Genomic DNA, 18,777 nt, shown 5'->3' with positions numbered 1-18,777 from the left:
CTCGTTAGTACTATATAATTCCTGTATGTCCTGTCCTGTCATTTCTATGTGTTTGCCAGTTTCCCGCCACTCGGCTCGTTTTCGGGTGGCGGCGATGAACGGTGGTGATGATGGCGCAAGCGGCTGGCTTGGTCGTCGTGGCAAAGCAGTACCGGCAGCGCGCTTGCTTAGAACACGAAGCGAACGACGCCGACATCGTTTACGGAGGGCCGTCATCGTTGACTATAACACGGCATAGTGCCACGTCCACAAAAAGCGGGGCATGGTGTTGAACGCTGCAGCGGCGGCAATTTGTTTTGGAGGAGAAGAAAGACGAGGAACGGGCGGGGGTCCCCGCTGAAATGGCCGCCTCTGCGGCTGGCGCCAGCTCCCAGTCGGGCGCCAGCGCGTCGAGCATGTCCACCCTGTCGCTGTCTGACCGGTGCCGACGCAACATCGAGAGTGAGTCCGAGTACGAGTCGTCCGAGTCCACAGGTGGGTGCGACAATTTTCCCGAACTCCTCGCGAGCGGGAGACCCAAGATCCATGCTTGCGTATGACATCTAAAACTCGTGCCAGACGCCCACAGCACACGTGTTGTATTCAAGAATCCTGAGCCGCGTCTGCGACCGGGTTCTCGCTCCGATGCCGTGCGTCCGGATTACAGCACAGATCGCGAACAGAGTCGCTTCTATGCGAAGTGCCGAAGTTCTTATGGAGAGAGACACGCAGAACGATTCGTTAGCGTTTTCTAAAGTGTGCCGCTAGATACAGTAAATGTTCTCGACCACTCTCTAAACTTATCGACATTTTCACCGGGATGTGAGAGCAAGGAGGGGAGGGGAAGTATTCTGTAAGTGCCTACCTAGTGGGCTGTCGATTTGGGCACCGCAGATTGGCTGAAGCTGTACCAGTGAGAAGGAGACCAACTGCGCGTGCCTGTCTCTTTCTCGCTGGTACCCAACCAATCAGCTCTTCAGCAACAGCCAAAATTGACAGTTTCTTACAGAACGCCCTCCTCAGGTCTTCTGAGGGGAGCACGTACCAAGTGCGCATGATAGCACTGTTTCGGGTGCTTTTGAGAACGTATTTAGGTGAATTCAGCAGACCAGAGGGCTCTATAAATAGTCCCCAGGAACTTGCAGTGGAGTCGTCTATAACTGTTGCGCAGTCAACAGGGCTTGAATGCCGTGTCCTCGAAAACAAGCCTTTCATACTGTAGCACAGGGAAGAAAGAACAAACAAACAAACAAGAAAGAAAGAAAGAAAGAAAGAAAGAGACAAACATCTTTCGGAGGTTTGTGAAACACTCGCATTTGCAAGGCTTCCTTCATGCTGAATCTAGGGCCATGCTTGCATTGCTTACTTTGGGCACCAATTAGAATGTGCGAACGACGTCGGCAGTGTGACAGAAATAACTTGTTGTCAGCGACTTTTTGCACTAGCACCATTTTCGCGGCACGGTGGTCACGTAGTGTCTTGTCAGGTATAGGGTGGCCGAAAGGTGAATGCTCCACTGGTCGGCTTTCATTTTACTGCGGCGTTGAACTTCATATCACATGAAGCGGAAGCGAAATCGTTGCAAAAAAAAAAAAAGAAGAAAAAATAACAGCTGTCGCTCAACAACTCTGGCCCTGTTTTCTTTGGTACCACGGTCGCGAGCTGAAAAGAAGCCACCAAACCGTGGCTTTTTGGTGAAACGTATGCCTGGGAAGTTGCATCAGGATAAATAGTTATGCTATAGTTACTACACGTGCGCAGGGCTGTGGCTAGCTCCAGGGACAACGGACATTTAGGATCTAGTAGGATGGAAGGCTCCGACAAATGCAAGTGTTCAAGAACAAATTTTGGCCAGTTAGTACATAAGGCTGTCCATCCCGATGTCTTTCAGGCATCAAGTAGAAAAATATAGAGGAACTTATGTATCCTTACGTCCATTGAATACGAAATCAGCATGGTTCTTCCGGGCGATACTTTTCGCTTAGTCATGAGCTCAAATTGGGCAAAGTAAGTTTTGAGGATGGGCGACCCAAATTTTGCGGGTGGGCCAACTCTATTTAGGGAGTGGGCCATGCCGGTGTCGAACGTGGGTCAGGTCAATTTTCGAATTGGGCAAAGTCAATTTTGGGGGTGGGTCAGGCTGGCTTTGAACACGGGTAAACTGAATTTTCGAATTGGGCAAAGCCAATTTCGGGAGTGGGCCAGGCCGGTCTTGAACACGGGTGAACTGAATTTTCGAATTGGGCAAAATAACTTGTTTCGGGTGTGGGCCACGGCGTCCGTCCGACGCCATGGCTGTTCACCGTGGGACTTCGCAGTGCGAGCCGCAGCAGGTTCGCGGCAGCGCCAGGAACGTGACGTCATCACTTGGTCACATGGGTTTTGGTGCCATCGGATGTTAACGCCGGACATACGATAGTACCGCTTCATGGGGTATATAATGCTTTCGCATTAAAACAAGAAAAGAGGACGGATGGTAGTGCAACTTGCAACAGAAACACTTTATTAAATCTACACAAATAGAGAACTCTATAAACATAATGTAATAATTTATTACGGTAAGAAAAAAGACACCTTGTGCCATGCGACCAAGTGATGGTCGATATAGCATCCAATCGTCTACAAGTACGGTTTTTTTAAAGCACATACTTTCGAACATCATTGCTCAGCCGCCGAGCAAAGGCAGTGCGGTAGGTCGAAGTGAAGAACTCATGTATACTCAGTGAAAATTATGGATGCATGTGATGGCGTACGAAGTCGCTGCAACTATCGCCGAGTCTGTAAGAACTTAACAAGGTTTTATTGAGGCTACATGTCAGACTGACATCAATACAGTGGTGCTTGTATTGATTAATTGTCGATATTTTCTTGTCAACTTGAACAAGTTGTTGAACGAGTCAATGAGAACTCTATACTTGCATGATGAGCTAATTGCACGAAGCGTACTACTCTTGTGTACGTTTGTTCGCAGCGATACCTTAAAACTGGCGTTCCTTTTTTTCTTCAACTCAGTCGCTCAGTTAAGACGAAAAAAGAAGCGAGTTTGTTGTTAGGTGCTCCTGCGTGTACACTTGGGTGTATATAGAAATTAATGCAAAACAAATTGCCTACTGAACCGTCTATCGGCTGCCATGTCACCCACGGCAACTCGTCGGTAGCCACTAACGCCCCTCATTCAGGCGGAGCAACAGAGAGCTCCAGGTCCTGGACACTGAAATAATTTCGAGGCCGCATAACATACGTGGGAACAGACACATGAATATACGGACACACGTACGTCGTGTTGCCGTGCCTTTCGCGTTAGGCGAATGTCGGCCAGGCGCACCGCGCATAAACTGGTCACACGAACTCTGTTTTTCTTCCTACCGTCGGCGGCAGATTAACTCTTACTTCGCACTCCTCTTTATTTTCTTCTTTGTGCCGAGCCGTGAAGGCGTGAGCTCGTTCATTTGTCACATACGCGGCCACCGAGAAGACAGCGCGCCGCGCACACTTGGCGCTTGGTGCCCCTATTGGCGCTTTTTCTTGCTCGAAGCCCATTGCGTATAAGCGCGAGGGACGCCGAATTGCCTGCGCCCCAGGTACGGCGTTCTCTATCCAGAGCCGTGGCATTAGCGCGTAATTGCGAGCGCGGTAATAGTTTTTCGCCCGGGGAACGCGACCCGTGGCGTGACGGATCGCGATTAAGCTGTCTGTGAAGCGGCCTCGAAGCAGCGCGGAGGATGTGCGCGTTCAGCTGAGGACGTTTCACTCGAGAGCCAGCAGGGGTGGGGTGCGGTGCTCTGGGCCCCCAACCGAGAGGTTTGTGGAACGGAAAAAATCAGGGCCCTCAGCCTGCGGTGTGCGTGTGCGCGTTTGTGTGCTTGTGCGTGTGTGTACAGGCATGTACATGCGCGCACACACGCGAGCTTCCCCAGGAGAAATTGTGCAACAATGGCGTTCTGACGCCGGCAATTTCGACAAGCGTGGCGCTAAAGCCAGCGTGGCTCGGCCTCAATGTCGAAGAGCCGTTTTTGCACTCTCTGAAGTGTGCCACGCGCTGTTAGCGTTAAGGCGACGTGCCTTGCTGCGAGACCAGCGTTACTTTCGTGCCGCTGACGTTGTGGGCTTCTCTGCACTGCTCTCGAAGGCATGGGTGCGCACTTGATGGGCTGTCGCGCCGGACACCGCGGGAGTTGTGAATGAATAACCTGTAATGGAGGCGCCATGCGCCTGTAGTATAGTTTACGTGCAGGATCGCGTAATTTTGCTACACACCCCGCGATGTGATTTATGCGCCGAAACCTCTAATCCAGTGTAACTTTCACCGTGTCTCCCATGGGCGCTGAATAAATTAGAAGCTTAAGTAGGATGCAAAGGCCCGACGGCGTATCGGTGGTGCATGCGTGTTGAATCGTCTTTCCAGACAGTAGCTACTTGTCATATGAGCCTTCTCTCGTTGTCGCGCGTGAGTTGAACCATAACTCTACAGAAAAGTTAAACGTCACGTGACTCTCCATATACGTTCGTGTCACATCAGGTCGTATCCAAGGTCACCAGTCGGTATGGTAAAATTAATGCGCCATGGCGAACCCTGGCGTGATCGATCATCATAATCATCATTACCACCACCACCACCACCATCGCCGCCACCGCCATCATCATCATCATCATCATCATCATCATCATCATCATCATCTTTTATGTCCACTGCAGGACGAAGGCGATCTCCAATTACCCCTGTCCTGGTCCAACAGATTCCAACTAGCGCCTGCGAATTTCCTAATTTCATCGCCCCACCTAGTCTTCTGCCGTCCTCGACTGCGCTTCCCTTCTCTTCGCACCCATTCTGTAATCCTGATTGTCCACCGGTTACCTAACCTACGCATTACATGACCTACACAGCTCCATTTTTTTTCTCTTAGTGTCAATTAGAGTGCCGGCTATCCCCGGTTCCCCGAAGCCCCGGTTGCCCGGATCCACACTGCTCTCTTTCTGTCTTTTAACGCTACGCCTAACATTCTTCGTTCCATGGCTTTTTGTGCAGTCTTTAACTTGTTCTCAAGCTTCTTTGTCTGTCTCCAAGTTACTGCCCCATATGTCAGCCCCAGTAAAATGCACTGATTGTACGCGTTTCTTCTCGATGATAATGGTAAGCTTCCAGTCAGGAGCTGACAATGTCTGCCGTATTATGCGCTCTAACTGATTTTTATTCTTCTGTAAATTTCCTTCTCATGATCAGGGTTTCTTGTGAGTAATGGACCTAGGTAAATGTACTCCTTTACAAACTCTAGAGGCTGACTGGCGATCCTGAACTCTTGTTCCCTTGCCCGGCTATTAATCATTATCTTTGTCTTCTGCATATTAATCTGCAACCCTAGTCTTACACTCTCTCTCTTAAGGTCCTCAATAAGTTGCCGTAACTCATACGCAGTGTTGCTGAACAGGACAACGTCATCTGGCAGCCGAAGGTTGCTGAGATATTCGCCTTTGATCCCAACTCCTAAGCCTTCCCATTTTAATAACTTGAATACTTCTTCCAAGCATGCAGTGAATAGCACTGGAGAGATTGTGTCTCCTTGTCTGACCCCTTTCTGTATGGGTATCTTCCTACTTGTAGAGAATTAAAGCATCTGTGGAATCTCTGTATATATTTTCCAAGATATCATAATCATCGACATCATCATCATCATCATAATCATCATCATCATCGATATTTTTATTTTCACCTCTGAATACACAAGGTGAAAAAGGGAGACCCGAAAAAAAGAGCCTAAATTTCTTCGGGTTTTTCAAGGAGTCAGCCCTTGAGGAGCACAGGAGCACAGGACGTAAGCGTCCTGTACTCCTTGATTACGTAATGCCTCTATGACTGCTGGTATTTCTACCGAAAGAATGCCTTTTCGTAATCTATGAGAGCAATACAGGAATGCTGATTGTACTCTGCAGGTTTCTCGATTGCCTGAATGATGACATGGGTGTGATCCATTGTACAGCATCACTTCCTGAAGCCAGCCTGTTCCCTTGGTTGTCCAAAGTCCAGTGTTGCCCTTATATTATTGTAAATTATCTTGGTGAATATTTTACACAATACTGTGAGTGAGCTAATGGGCCTATAATTTTTCAATTCTTTAATGTCTCCCTTTTTGTGGATGAGTATAATGTTCGAATTCTTCCAGTTTTCTGGGACCCTTGCAGTCGATAGGCTCATCGTATAAAGAGCCGCCAGTTTTTCAAGCATTATGTCTCCACCATCCTTGATTAAATCGACTGTTATTCCATCTTCTCCTGCCGCTTTTCCCCGTTTCCTGTGTTGCAAGGCCCTTCTAACTTCATCGTTAGCTATAGAAGGAGTGTCTGTACCCTGTTATTTACTACTTCGAATTGAAGTATCTTGGCTTCTCTGGGTACTGTGCAGGTCAGTATAGAAAACTTCCGCTAGTTTTACTATATCTTCGAAATTGCTGATAATATAACCCTGATTATCTTTCGGTGCATACATCTTGGCTTGTCCTATGCCAAGTTTTCTTCTCACTGATTTCATGCTGCGTCCATTTTTTACTGCTTTCTCAGTTTTTCTCACGTTATAATTTAGAATATCCGTTATTTTCGCCTTGTTGATCAGTTCTGACAGTTCGACGAAACTTATCTCTTAAGTTAGACACTTTCGTTCTTTGTCGTTCCTTTGTTACTTGGGAGAGCTGGCTACTGGTTACCTTGGTGTCTTGCCTCCCACTTCAATTGTTGCTTCTGAAGCCAGCCTAGTTACGGTTCCATTCATTACCTCTATGCCATCTTAATGTCTCTGTTATAAGGGTTCATACTTGTTTGCAAGTACCAGCCAGAATTGGTTTCCTTTTTCGTATTAATTAATATTTTTTTGAGGGAAGGAACAGCGATACCCAGGACGATTAAATGACGTCTAAAAATAGCGACAATGACGTCCTCCGTTCCTTCCGGCGCCTGTAGAACTGCGAAGCATGCCCTTCGAAATCAGTTTTCATTAGCCTGAGGGAGCCGTCGCTGGGATTTGCGACTCGGGCACCCCGTAACCATTGGTCTGTGAATAAAGCGCAGAGGGAACGTCAAAAAAGCGTATAGCAATGACGATACCCGCCATGGTGGCGCAGTGACTTTGGCGTTGCGCTGCTAAGCACGAGGGTGCGGGATCGAATCCCGGCCGCGGCGGCCACATTTTGATGGGGGTGAAATGCGAAAATCGCCCGTGTACAGTGTATTGGGTGCACGTTAAAGAACACCAGATGGTCGAAATGAATCCCGAATGGTCCACCACGGCGTGCTTTATGATCATATCTTGATTTCAGTACGTTAAACCCTAGAATTTATAATTTTCGGAACGACGATGATCAGAGAGCAAACTGACGAGATGTACGGCTGGAGATACACATCCTGTCGCCTTGTGTTGTATCCGAGTCATGGTGGTTTTGCGTCACACATTGTTCTTTGATGTGCGGCATGAACGAGCAGTTAGCGTGAACCAAGATTTTGCGTATCAGAAATGTGCTCACATGCGACTGCCAATAAGTAGCCAGCCTTGTTTAGATATGGCATGGTTGTAGGACCCACGGGTGGCTGGTAGTCTAGGTGACGCGAAGCGATGTATTGCAAAGGGACACATAAGTTATTGACTTACGAAATACAGTATATATGTGTGTAAGCTTTACAGATTGCTACCGTATCACGAGTTCAGAACGCGCTGGGAGGCAGATCCGCTATCATGCCAGACGGAAGCGCCCCGTGACAAAAAGCACAACGGAATCGTAGCGTCGTGGCCAGTCGTTGCGAATACTGAGACGGCACGTTTTGCCTGGCTAGCATCTGCCACGACATGCTCTATCAGTGTTTTTCGCGGCTTGTCGCCATTCAAATTTCGTCAAAAACTTCGTCATGGGGAATTTCCGTCTGAAGTAGCAGAGAGGCGCCATCGGTTGCGATATTTCCTGGATTCAGAGTTGTAATTTGATGATGAATATCTCGATGTAAGTCAGATTTTTCTCAAGATTAAAAACAAACAAACAAGGAATTGTGGATTAAAATGTGACTGCTTCTAAACTTGTCATGTAAACTGTCCCCAAGGTTCTAATATAATGGTAATTAACACACTGCTGTTAATTAGTCTTCTGAAACCTACGTTATTTGCGACCAGGTACATCTGTTACGCCTAGGAACTTCTTTGCATGAAAGGCATATTTGCTACACTCATAGCTATTTGCAAAGCTCTGTATATGAAAAAGAAAAAGGAAGCGCCCTGTATAAGCAAATTCGTTATATATGCGTGATGTCTCTAGAGGCGCGAGCAATGGCCATCTTCAACTGCCTCCTTCATAATCTAGACCTTCAGACACCCGAAAGCTCTTGCTCGACAAAACGTGCTTCCGAAAGAGCTGTGAGTGTTGGCGGTCGGCGAACAACGCGCTCCCCAACTTGGTTGCATAATACTATGTGCACTTTGCATCGGCGCCTTTGTATCGGAAAGTCCCACCACCACCAATCACTACAAAAAACAAGCGAAAGAGTTAAAATAAAGTTATGCACTTTAGAACCTGGCCCGATCTGCTAAAGTTTACTTGAACAAATGCCGACACTGTCCACGATAAGCCAAAGCCATGGCAATCAGCTCGCTATTGCGTCGTTCGCTATCGTGTGGCGGGCACCCGACCACCCGCCAGTGATGAATAACACTTACATAAGACAAGTTTTGCGAACGCCAGCGGTGTTCTAATGTGGTAACGTTCTCAAGCACATTCGCGGCCCTCTGATGGGGTCGTTTTGTCTATGGAAGTGCTGGTGGGAGAGGGGCACGTCGAGGTAGGAGACGAAGAGGTGTGGATCGTGAAAATCGTGAGAGAAATCACAAGAGAAAGAAGGCACAAAGCACCAGTGAACTCGGAAACTGTTCAGCATCTTTATTGGGAATGCGATATGTGCATCACGTTGCCACTCTGTCCTGTCCTTCCTTCGGTTGTGCTGTGTTTTCCTTGAGCTGGTTTCCACAATGCAATCACGCCAACATACCTGATTTGCCACTATTTTAAATAAGTTATGCGTGGCTCTGCTATCGCAAACACCAGAGACCACTGGAGCTGGGGGAAGGACGGTAAAGTGTGCCAAACCACACACAAGACGCACGAAAGCCGGCAACGCACCCCTACGGCGTCCACCAAAGATGCCTACTACGGCGTCCGCGATTCGCGTTGCCAACACCGTGGTTGTCTTCACTCTGTACGGAGCGGCGCGCGAGGAGGACAGCGAAACACCCTAGCAGCCGCCGGAGAAAAACGCCCCTCCTCTCTCGCCTGAAGTAATTCGCGCGCCACAGGAGAGGGCACGCTACCGGGCTGCGCTCCTGGCTCGCGTGTGTGCTCCTTTTTCCCCGCTAGGCTCCACCCACCCTCGCCGCGTCGATATGCTGCGTGATGATATTTTTATACTCTCACTCTCTCAGCTCTCTCTCCCCCAGCTCGGCGAAGCTGCGCACGTCAAGAGAAACCCAGCGAGCTTTTAACAGCACCACTGTGAAAGAGTGGGGAGAGGAGGCGCATGGAAAGAGGACGCTACGTTTGTGGTAGCGCTGGCGTCAGTGCGCAATTGTTGCGGAGATTACTGCGCAAGGCTTTCACGTGACGTCACGGATGCAAAGAAGAAACGCGGAGACAATGCCTCGCACTAGAAAGGTGGCGCCACCCAGTGACAGATTCCGAGCAACCAACTGACTCCTCAATCAAAGCGCCACTTTCTGGCGTAAAATAAAGGTTCCCAATCCACGACTAGAATGCAGCCCGTGCCACCAGAGCATAGCGTCTTGGTCGACGGGATCCAGAATTACCCAGGATACCCTGCGCGTGGCCTTCCGCTTCTGCTGTCAAAGCAGGCGAAACATCCTGTCGATTACCTGCCCGTAAGTGGTGTATTAAGCGTCACACGTATGCATGAAGGGTACCCGAATCGGAACTGTCACTGTTGAGAGGCAAAAGCAATGCTGCGCACCGTGAGTCGTCCATGACGTCAGCCATTGCCACGAAAGAGTTCCGGTCCACACCACTGGCTTTCCCGGAGCAGCTCGGCCTGCTAGACGGACTAGTTTCGGGTGGAATTCTGCTAGAGATCCCGCATTGAAAACGCGCCTGGCGCTTTAGCCCTGTCATTGGAACGCACGTGTTCCAAAAAGGGAACCAGGAGCTGCGAACACTCCATCATTGGAATTCACCATTATTAACGGAGAGCGCCGAGAGAAGGCTCGCCGGCAGATGACGTCTGGATGTGCCTTGGCGTCAGAGTGGCGTTGATTGCATCATACTCTGCGCTGTTATGCCTTCAGAAATTCAGAATGGCGCTGACTGCATCATCCTGTTCGCTCATCAAGGTGACATAACGGCTGCGTTTGAACAAGCAAGGGCGACGAAGTGTCGTTGCACAGAGAATTGAACAGAAGAGCGGGCCTCACGTCGTGGAGCTGCTGAGGAGGCTAAGCGGCAGCGTCGGTCATACGACTTGGCCGGTGAGCGTGAAGCTAGGCATGCCGCTAGGTACAACGTTGGTCGGGTTCTTGCAGGAACTGCCTGCATTGACAGAAACCACCTAAGGAATCTAGGCCAGAGGTCACTAGCTCTGTAGGTATGCGATCAGGTTAGTTACGAATGACGTTGCACACACTCATTGATCAAAGCGGTGGTTCTTGTTTCTGTATTTCGCATCTTTTGAAAATTTCTATTTTCATGTTCATTCTCAAGCGTTCGTGTACGCTGAACGTACATAAAGTTTTCGGTCGGATGCCTCCAAAATGGATGAAGTCTACCTGTAATGCTCTTAAGAAATGCGTGGACTACGGCGGAATCGGACCTCTTTCTTCCAGCACTGCAGCCCAATGCTCGGACGGTTAGGCCACGATCGCAAGCACGCTTCCTTCGTTCCAAAGTCGCTCTTTCAAACGCCTGACGCCTGCCTTGCGTGCGAGTTTCTCGCATTCTTCTCTTGTGACAGCTATCGCTTTTGTAGAAGCCGTATTAGGGCGCATTGACTTCGGGATAGGCGCACACTTTTAGGCCAACCGACCTTACTTCCAAAGTGGGTGAAGTCCACCTATACTGTTATCACATTATCACATGGTATATAAAACTGTTAGTAGTTAACAGACTTTCGATGGGCTAGTTGGTTGCTGGCTTGATGGAACATGGTTATAACGGCACGTTTTGAGGACAAGACACAAAAAATGCACACAGGACAGACGCCAACCTCTCGGCGTCTGTCCTGTGTTCGGCGTCTGTCCTGCGTGCATTCTGTCTGTGTCCTGTCCTCAAAACGCGCCGCTATAACCATGTTCCATCTGTTAGTAGTTGTAACAGCCTTCGGCTGTACGTTGAAATTTGACTGTGCACAGAACAGCACCTTTTGTTTATCAGTGCCCCATTCGTTCTCAATAGTGCCTTCGTTTTGACACGATGTACTAACGGGGCATCTCACAGGGGCGCACCAAAATTGATGCTCGGTGCTGTGCTGCGCAGCCGACGACTGGGTGCGCGCCAACGACGGCAACGTGCCGCGGAACGCGCTCGTGGCAGGCCAGAACCTGAACGGGGAGAACTTCTACGTGGGCCGCGTCATGCTTCGGGGAAACGTGCTGCCGGGCAAAGTCCTTCCCTCGGCCAAGGTGTGCTTCGTCTCGCTCGACCAGATCGAGTTCTCGTCCAACGTGTACGAGGTGCTCGTCAAGGCGCCGTCGGTCAACTACCAATGGGTGAGCGACGCCAACCCTTCTGTTCAACCGGCCATAGCGTGTGCGTGCTTCACTTGAGGCGCCCCTATAAACCACTATGAACTCGAAGCCAAGCTAGCGGTTTCTCTCTCGCCTTCCGAGGTGGGTTAGAGGCCCCTTAAGAAAGAAGGCTGCAGGCGAACTATTGGGAGTGAAGTCGGGTCGCCTTCTTCTGCGCGATGAACAGTGAGCGTTACACTGGTCGTTCACTGCTCACTGAACATCATGGTTGAACAATTATGGCGAGAACTTGTAGAAAATATAAAGCTCAGATTAGCTCCGCGTTTACGGTCTGCTGCGCTCAGTCTGGCGTATCCCAACACTTCGCTCGCAACCGTCCAGGAGGAATGCTAGTGCACGTGTGCAGAATGCTCACGCCGGCAGCGGAATGGTCTACAGCGAGAATCTACAGCGAGGGTGGCGTCCTGCCTTGGACAGGACGCCACCCTCGCTCAGCTGTAGATCCGATTGACGCGGCTTGGACCCTGACGGTGCGCCCTCTGGGCTTATTTGTCATTCTGTGGCCAAGCTGACTGTGTGTCACTCGCATGCCTGGGAGACGTTATATCGCGGGCCTATTAAGCATGCGAAATCAACATAGTTCTCCTCAATGATTCAACGCGCAATTTGCCCCTTTAGCAGACCGTAAGCGACGCTGAGGTAAACGGGTCTGACAGATGAGGACGTTATTGACTAAGTGTCAGGGAAACTTTAAAGCGAAATCTGTCGAAAACAAATGTTCACTACCCTGAAGGAACAGGAGGCATTGGGAAGGGGGAGGAGGAGGATTGAAGAAACAATATTTTCTGACTGATACGCAGCGTGTTCTGGCAGTGAAATATTTACGTTTATCTAGGCGAATTTGTCACCTAGTCAATTGCCGTAGCCGTGGCCTCGTGGTAGAGTGTCCGCCTCGGCTGCGGGAGGTCGTGGGTTTGAAACCCCGCGACCGCCGGTTACCCACCGGTTATCTAAATGGGCACAGGCGTTCCCCCGGCCTGACGTTTGGCTTTCTTTAGGGGTGAATCGCTCTGGGAAAGCAGCCCGCGCCACGAAAATCCCGTCGAACCCTTGTGGGCGAGAGTTCTCTCAAACGCAGTCGCGCCCTGGCTCTGCCAGCGGCCCGCTAAACTCAAAACGCAGCCGGTGTTTACCACTCACCACGAACTCCTCAACACGAGACGTGCATCGCACCTCAACGTGCCGTGTGTGCGCACGCACGCACGCACACACACACACACACGTACGCAAAAACAGCAACAACAGACATTTGGTAGGAAGCCAAGGACCGCTCAAGGAGGGATAGAATGAAAATTGATCGGTCCTACATTAAGAGACAGGAAATAGTGATATGAATTGGAAACTGAACTAATTTAGCAGGCAATCTAGTAGCGATTAAGAGGAAGATTGGTGTTGGGCAGGTCAAGTAATGGACAGAAAATCTAACTGGTAATTTATAGAGCAGTATAATGGGTGCCATGGGAAGGGAAAAAAATTGGAGGAAGCTTAAGCTTCGCCTTCAAGGGTGGAACGCGATAGCGTTATCGCACCCCGTTTGCACCGCCTGCTCAAACGCGCTACGCCAGCCAAACGTCGCGATCGGCAGAGATAGCCGGGCCCCGACGTGCCATGAAGGCGGACGCGGTCATGGGGCGAGTGGCGCGCCACGTGTCGGGCCAGCGCCGTACATTGCGAGGAGGGGGTCTTCTGTGTTTGCCGCAAGATGGCTCTGTGTGTGCGCAGAGCGCAGAAGAAATGTAGCGGAAACGTACTTCGCTACTCGTGAAACTGCGACTTCTGTAAGTTACATGGTCATAATTACCGATATACACCGTAGTATAACTTTCTACGGCACGTTTCTAAGGCAACACCGCTTTCACTAAAGGCGATTTTGTCCCGTTTTGAAGGTACGAACTCGTGGCTGAGTGGTATCGTCTCCGCCTCACACTCCGGAGACCCTGGTTCGATTCCCACGCAGCCCATGTTGCAAGTTGTTTATATTTATGAATTTCCTGCCGGAATTTTTCGCTCACAACCAACGCCGCGGACGCCGACACCGACGACACCGGCTTTTCTGCGACACGAGCTCCTTAACGCTGTCGCGTTAATACAAGTTGAAGGCGGTGGAGGATTACATGCTGTGATAAGATAAGGAAGTCGGCAGTCATATGGTGGAGTCCGCAGCCGATGGATAATGGTAATCGGATAGCGCCGAGAAAGGTCTTCATTCCAAAGTGAACTTCAAAAATTCAGTGGTGATTTAGCAGTGAATGCCGATAAAATGCGTTAGCATGTCGTCCCACCTCCCGGACGTCCCAGATCTATGATTGTCACCCCGTGACCCACTTTGCAAAATGTTGATGAGCAGCTCACTCGACACACGTCCTGCCTCTTCGGGAAACGAAGACTGACCGTGGTCCGGAGCAGACCAACGTCAGGTGCACTATATATTTATACCTTTACCACGTAACCGGCGCCCCACACTTCACAAACACACACTTCTTACAGCGAAGCTGTATACATCTATCGCCTTGCCCCCTCAATGCATTTGTCGTGTCTGTGGGCAAAAACTCGACCAATCACAGCGGGAGGCACGCGCCGCGAACGCCACTGGTTTCCTTGCCGCACCACCAGATGACGCTCGCACCTGTGGCAGCGCCACCGCCGGCTGTGTGGGCAAAAAAAAAAAACAACCGAAAGCTCGCTTTTGCGCATAATGTTTGCACCAAGCGCTTCCCGGGAAAGATTACGGTTGCACAAGCTGCAGTTTACGGGAAGCGGCAACTGTATCATACGAAGCAGGGAGTGACGTAACTGAACTTTCATATGTAAAGGAATAACTCACCTAGCAAATGATTTCACTTGTGTTCTGGTAGCGCTGTGGAAAGGCCACGTATGGTTAGGACTCCCGAAGAGCAGCGTGAACACGACGAGTGGCTACGGGAACGGCAATGTCGATAGAATGTTTTAGCTTGTCCGGCCTGAGCACAAGGGCGTGGGGCTCAGGCTCGGCAGGACCCAGTTGAAGGTTTTGTCACATTGGCATATCGGATCAGGTGACACCACAGCTTCGCTCGCCAACTACATTCACAGCGTGAATTGGATGCTATATTTTTTCCCACTTTGACCCTCCGAATGCCAACGCATTAACGAAGACGTGCGGATGATGTCCATGATGGTATCGGCATTGCTTTAAACTCCGAGACTTCGCGGAGTGTGAAGCGCTAACTGAAGCCGTCTCTTCATGCTCTCGCACTACTCATGCATCTCGTCTGTCGCTGCGTCCGCGAGATGCACTGATGGCATTTGCGCTTACCAATTTTTTTTCTTCTTTCGGCTATCGCAGATTCGCATGGGCGGCTGTGTGATGCCGCGCAACGCAATACCGGCTGGGCGCAGCGCGACGGGCGAGCTCATCTACATCGGCCGGCACGTGCACAAGGGCGAGCTGACGCCGGGCAAGGTGATACCGTCGCAGCGTTGCATATACATACCGTACCTGGGCAAGGAGATACGCTACCGCGACTTCGAGATCCTTATCCAGGGCGAGTACCCTTACTTCGAGCGGGCCAAGGGCAAGAGCAAGGACAAGGAAGCGCAGCAGCAACTGCTCGACGGGCCGAACCCGAGCGGCAGCAGAGACAATTCATTGGCCACCACGCCGCCCTAAGCGTCAGCACAGGGACTGGAACCCACCACGCTTCATCTCATTGCCGCCGCGAGTTGTTTTCCCGAGCGCCTAGATAACTACGAGCATGTACGTGCTGACATTAAAGCACCCATTGAGTTAGGTTAATGTTCTCAGCTAAGCTGCGCAGTGACTGATGCCCGCGCCCTTGGACGTGGCCTCAACTGCTTCTGACGATAAACGACGAGAAGACAACACGTGTCTCACAGTCTGTTGCCATTTGCGCCGTAATTAAGAGCATGAAATAGTGAACCTTAAGCTACGTGAAACCCTGCAATGGTATTTCTGTAAAGCTCGTCCAGCTGGAACTACAAGAAACCTTGCGTTGGCCATGCGCATTGGCAGACACTTACTGCTGAACAAAAATGCTGATGCAAACTGTTTTTTGCCGAGTGTTGCTTGACCAATTGATGTATTACCGCTTCACTGCGCTTTTATTGGTGTTTGGCTAATGAAATCGCTTTTATTGCTGTTTTAGGCATTTGCAGCACAACGGCTTTTATTTGCATTCATTGGTTTGCTGGTTCAACACTGACGCCGTGAGACGGTTGGAGCTGTACGGTGCAGTTAGTGTTGCAAGTGTTGCCCGGTTTTCATGAACCACAGTCGCTTTCTTTTTGCAATCATTATGGAAAAGCTGATTATGCGAACTTATGCTGCCGTAAGTGTAGCCAGCAACAGAAAGTCATTGGATATCATATACGGCTGCACTTTCTAAAGAACCCTACGCTTCTGAAGCGTATCCTCAGCGACCCATACTTCAGGACCACTTGGTCCATATTGAAACGAATGCAGGTGTACCGACATCTTTCAGCGCCACAGGCAAGTCCAAAATAGAAATATATTTGTTCTCTCAATGATGATCTTCTCTTCTGCTGCCTATGTTCAGCCGTATACTTCTGGTGGAACTATTTGTGATAGTGCAAGTCTTAGAGCGAACATCACATGCGCTTTCTTTAGAAGTCTTTATCAAGCATTCATTATTGCCGCGCTGTTCGGTTACTGTGCTTGGTGATTCCCACAACTTTCTACTCACTGACTCCCCTTCATCGGCATGTGTAAAGAATGGTCTTCGTGCCTGGCCACAAATGTCGTATTTCTTGATTAAGTGGCCGATTTCCTGGCTATGGCTTTCCTTGGCGGCCCAGTGTTTTCTACCCTTCTGACTACAGGCTTCATCACTGCGGCCAGGCTGCACATATGGGTTTATTCATTTGACTGCAAAATCTGTTTCGTTATTGTCCACTAAAATTTGCAGTTTAGAGCAACAAATGATTTGAAACCTGTTAGATCTAATGGGGTTCCCGAGTGCGTGTCACAGACTCTTTAACAGAATTTAGGCGGGGATTGTTAAAGCACAGACTCGTGGTTTGGTGCTCTGTCACGTATGTATGTACTGCAATTAAAGTCAATAAATAGGTCCCTTCCTACTGTTATGGCGTCAGTCCTGCTCCTCCAGAAAAACTGCTCTGCTAATTCCTTTGCGTCAGTAAGCCCTGCCTTTTGATTTTTCCGTTCATAATTGCATTTGAAGTATCGGTGCTGTGGCACACAAAACACATGTATGAATTGTCAGGGTAAACTTTTTTTAAGTCTGTAGCCGCCGACAATCTGATTAAGTCTTTCTCGTTCTTTTACATTTGTTTCATAGTATTCGTTGTTTTTTTGCATTCAAGCAGGCAACTTATCTTGGTGGGATTGTATAATCATACTTTGCCTGTGCAGCCCGATTGTCACCCAATCGCTCTGAGAATTGCGATGAGTTGGTATTGCTTTCCCAGTCGATGGGCGAAGACATATATATATATATATATATATATATATATATATATATATATATATATATATATATATATATATATATATATATATATTTGTGTGTGTGTGTGACGTGCACGGTCATCGCCGTATAACAGCTTTTACGTGGTGTACGTTTTTACACATCTTCAGAGCTCGTGCCAACCCTACGGAAGTGAGCCACATGAGGCAAATCTCCACGCGCATTAGAGTGATGGCAATGTCGGTGAGGTAGCACGAACATTAAGCCGAAATCGGTGCGTGTTCGAGAGTAGAGTGAATTAATTATTGTGAATAAAACTGAAACTTTCGAAATATTTATGCTGCAACATGATCCACACATCATTGTTGTTACTGAGACTTGGTTGCACGATCAACTGCCCGATGATGATGTCTGCCCCCCATCGTATACACTGTCTTCCGTAAAGACAGGCGCTTTACGGGAGGAGGTGTAGCAGTCTTAGTTAAAAGCTGTATCGAAGCTGTTTCAATGGAAGATGTTGACGAAATTGAATGCATATGTATTCAGGTGACTTGCTGGGGTCACAGATTAATTTTATTTGGGCTGTACAGGCCACAAGATGTCACCCCAGAATACGTTAGCACACTGAAAAATTACATGGCTAAATTTGAAAATAAAAGGCTCTTAGTAATTGGTGACTTGAACTTACCTGGAGCAGGCTGGGAACGCCTTGATGCTGGCATTAATACCTCAAAACATGTTAACATAGTTTTTGACATTAGGCTTATGTATGACCTGTTACAAGTAGTTCACGTACCGACGCGAATACAGGTCGATTCCACCTCAATATTGGATCTTGTGTTTATTAACCGCAATTTCTCTCAACGCACTGTGGAAATAGGACAACGCCTCTCTGATCACAACTTCGTGTGCGTTACCTTTGCTCTTGTTTCAGCAACCAGCCATAAAAATCCATTACTTCGTTACTTTAAAGACTACTCTAGGGCTAACGATGTACGCATAATTGAACATATTGAAACATGTCTTACAGAGTTTGATGATGCAGGTGTCAGCGCACTCTGGACGCGATTCAAAGAAATGTGTCGTTTCTGCTTGGATAACTTTGTCCCAACCAAGTAAAAAAATGTTAACAAGCAAACACCTTGGATAACCGGCAGCATTATTCAGATGAAACGCAAAGTTAAGCGATTAAAAAAAACGACACTGCACCGGCGGATTTGATATATGGTGCGCTGAACCACTTCGCTCAAGCTGTGCGAAGCTCGAGAGAGTATTACTTGAGAACTGCCTTGCCTAACTTTATCAGAAGTGACCCCAGTAAATTTTGTAATTATATCAGCGAAAAGAAAAAAAAAACATTATCACAAATGTCAGTTGACGGAATCAACGTAACGGATCAGAGAGTCATTGCCGAGTATTTCAGTGAATATTTTCAGAGCGTGTTTAACACTTCCGTTTCAAGCTGTACATGTAACACGACAATCTTTTCACGTGCAGATGCACTGTTCATTTCTTATGCTGGTGTGGTACCTATGTTACTAAATTTGAAAACCAAAACTTCATGCGGTCCCGACAATA

General features: G+C 48.8%; 1 protein-coding gene across 1 annotated transcript; it reads left to right on the top strand.

Moving 5' to 3' along the window:
• Positions 1–229: 229 nt before the first annotated feature.
• On the top strand, positions 230–16,279 carry LOC126540955 (natterin-4-like). The gene is made up of 3 exons (XM_050187772.3): positions 230–474; positions 11,481–11,713; positions 15,078–16,279. Exons 1-3 carry the CDS (start codon positions 342–344, stop codon positions 15,399–15,401), a joined length of 690 nt encoding a protein of 229 aa, XP_050043729.1. The 5' UTR covers positions 230–341; the 3' UTR covers positions 15,402–16,279.
• Positions 16,280–18,777: the final 2,498 nt, after the last annotated feature.

The sequence above is a fragment of the Dermacentor andersoni genome, chromosome 2 (assembly GCF_023375885.2).
Source record: "Dermacentor andersoni chromosome 2, qqDerAnde1_hic_scaffold, whole genome shotgun sequence".
NCBI classification, from domain to species: Eukaryota; Metazoa; Arthropoda; class Arachnida; order Ixodida; family Ixodidae; genus Dermacentor; species Dermacentor andersoni.
Note: the sequence above shows the minus strand (reverse complement) of the source record. Positions and strands in the feature narration are given on the sequence as shown.

Excerpts from the sequence above, each read along its gene's own strand:
- LOC126540955 (XM_050187772.3), top strand. The coding sequence starts at position 342 with ATGGCCGCCTCTGCGGCTGGCGCCAGCTCCCAGTCGGGCGCCAGCGCG. Across the intron at positions 475-11,480 it reads CGAGTCGTCCGAGTCCACAG|CCGACGACTGGGTGCGCGCC; the intron begins GTGGGTGCGACA and ends TGTGCTGCGCAG. Across the intron at positions 11,714-15,077 it reads CGTCGGTCAACTACCAATGG|ATTCGCATGGGCGGCTGTGT; the intron begins GTGAGCGACGCC and ends CGGCTATCGCAG.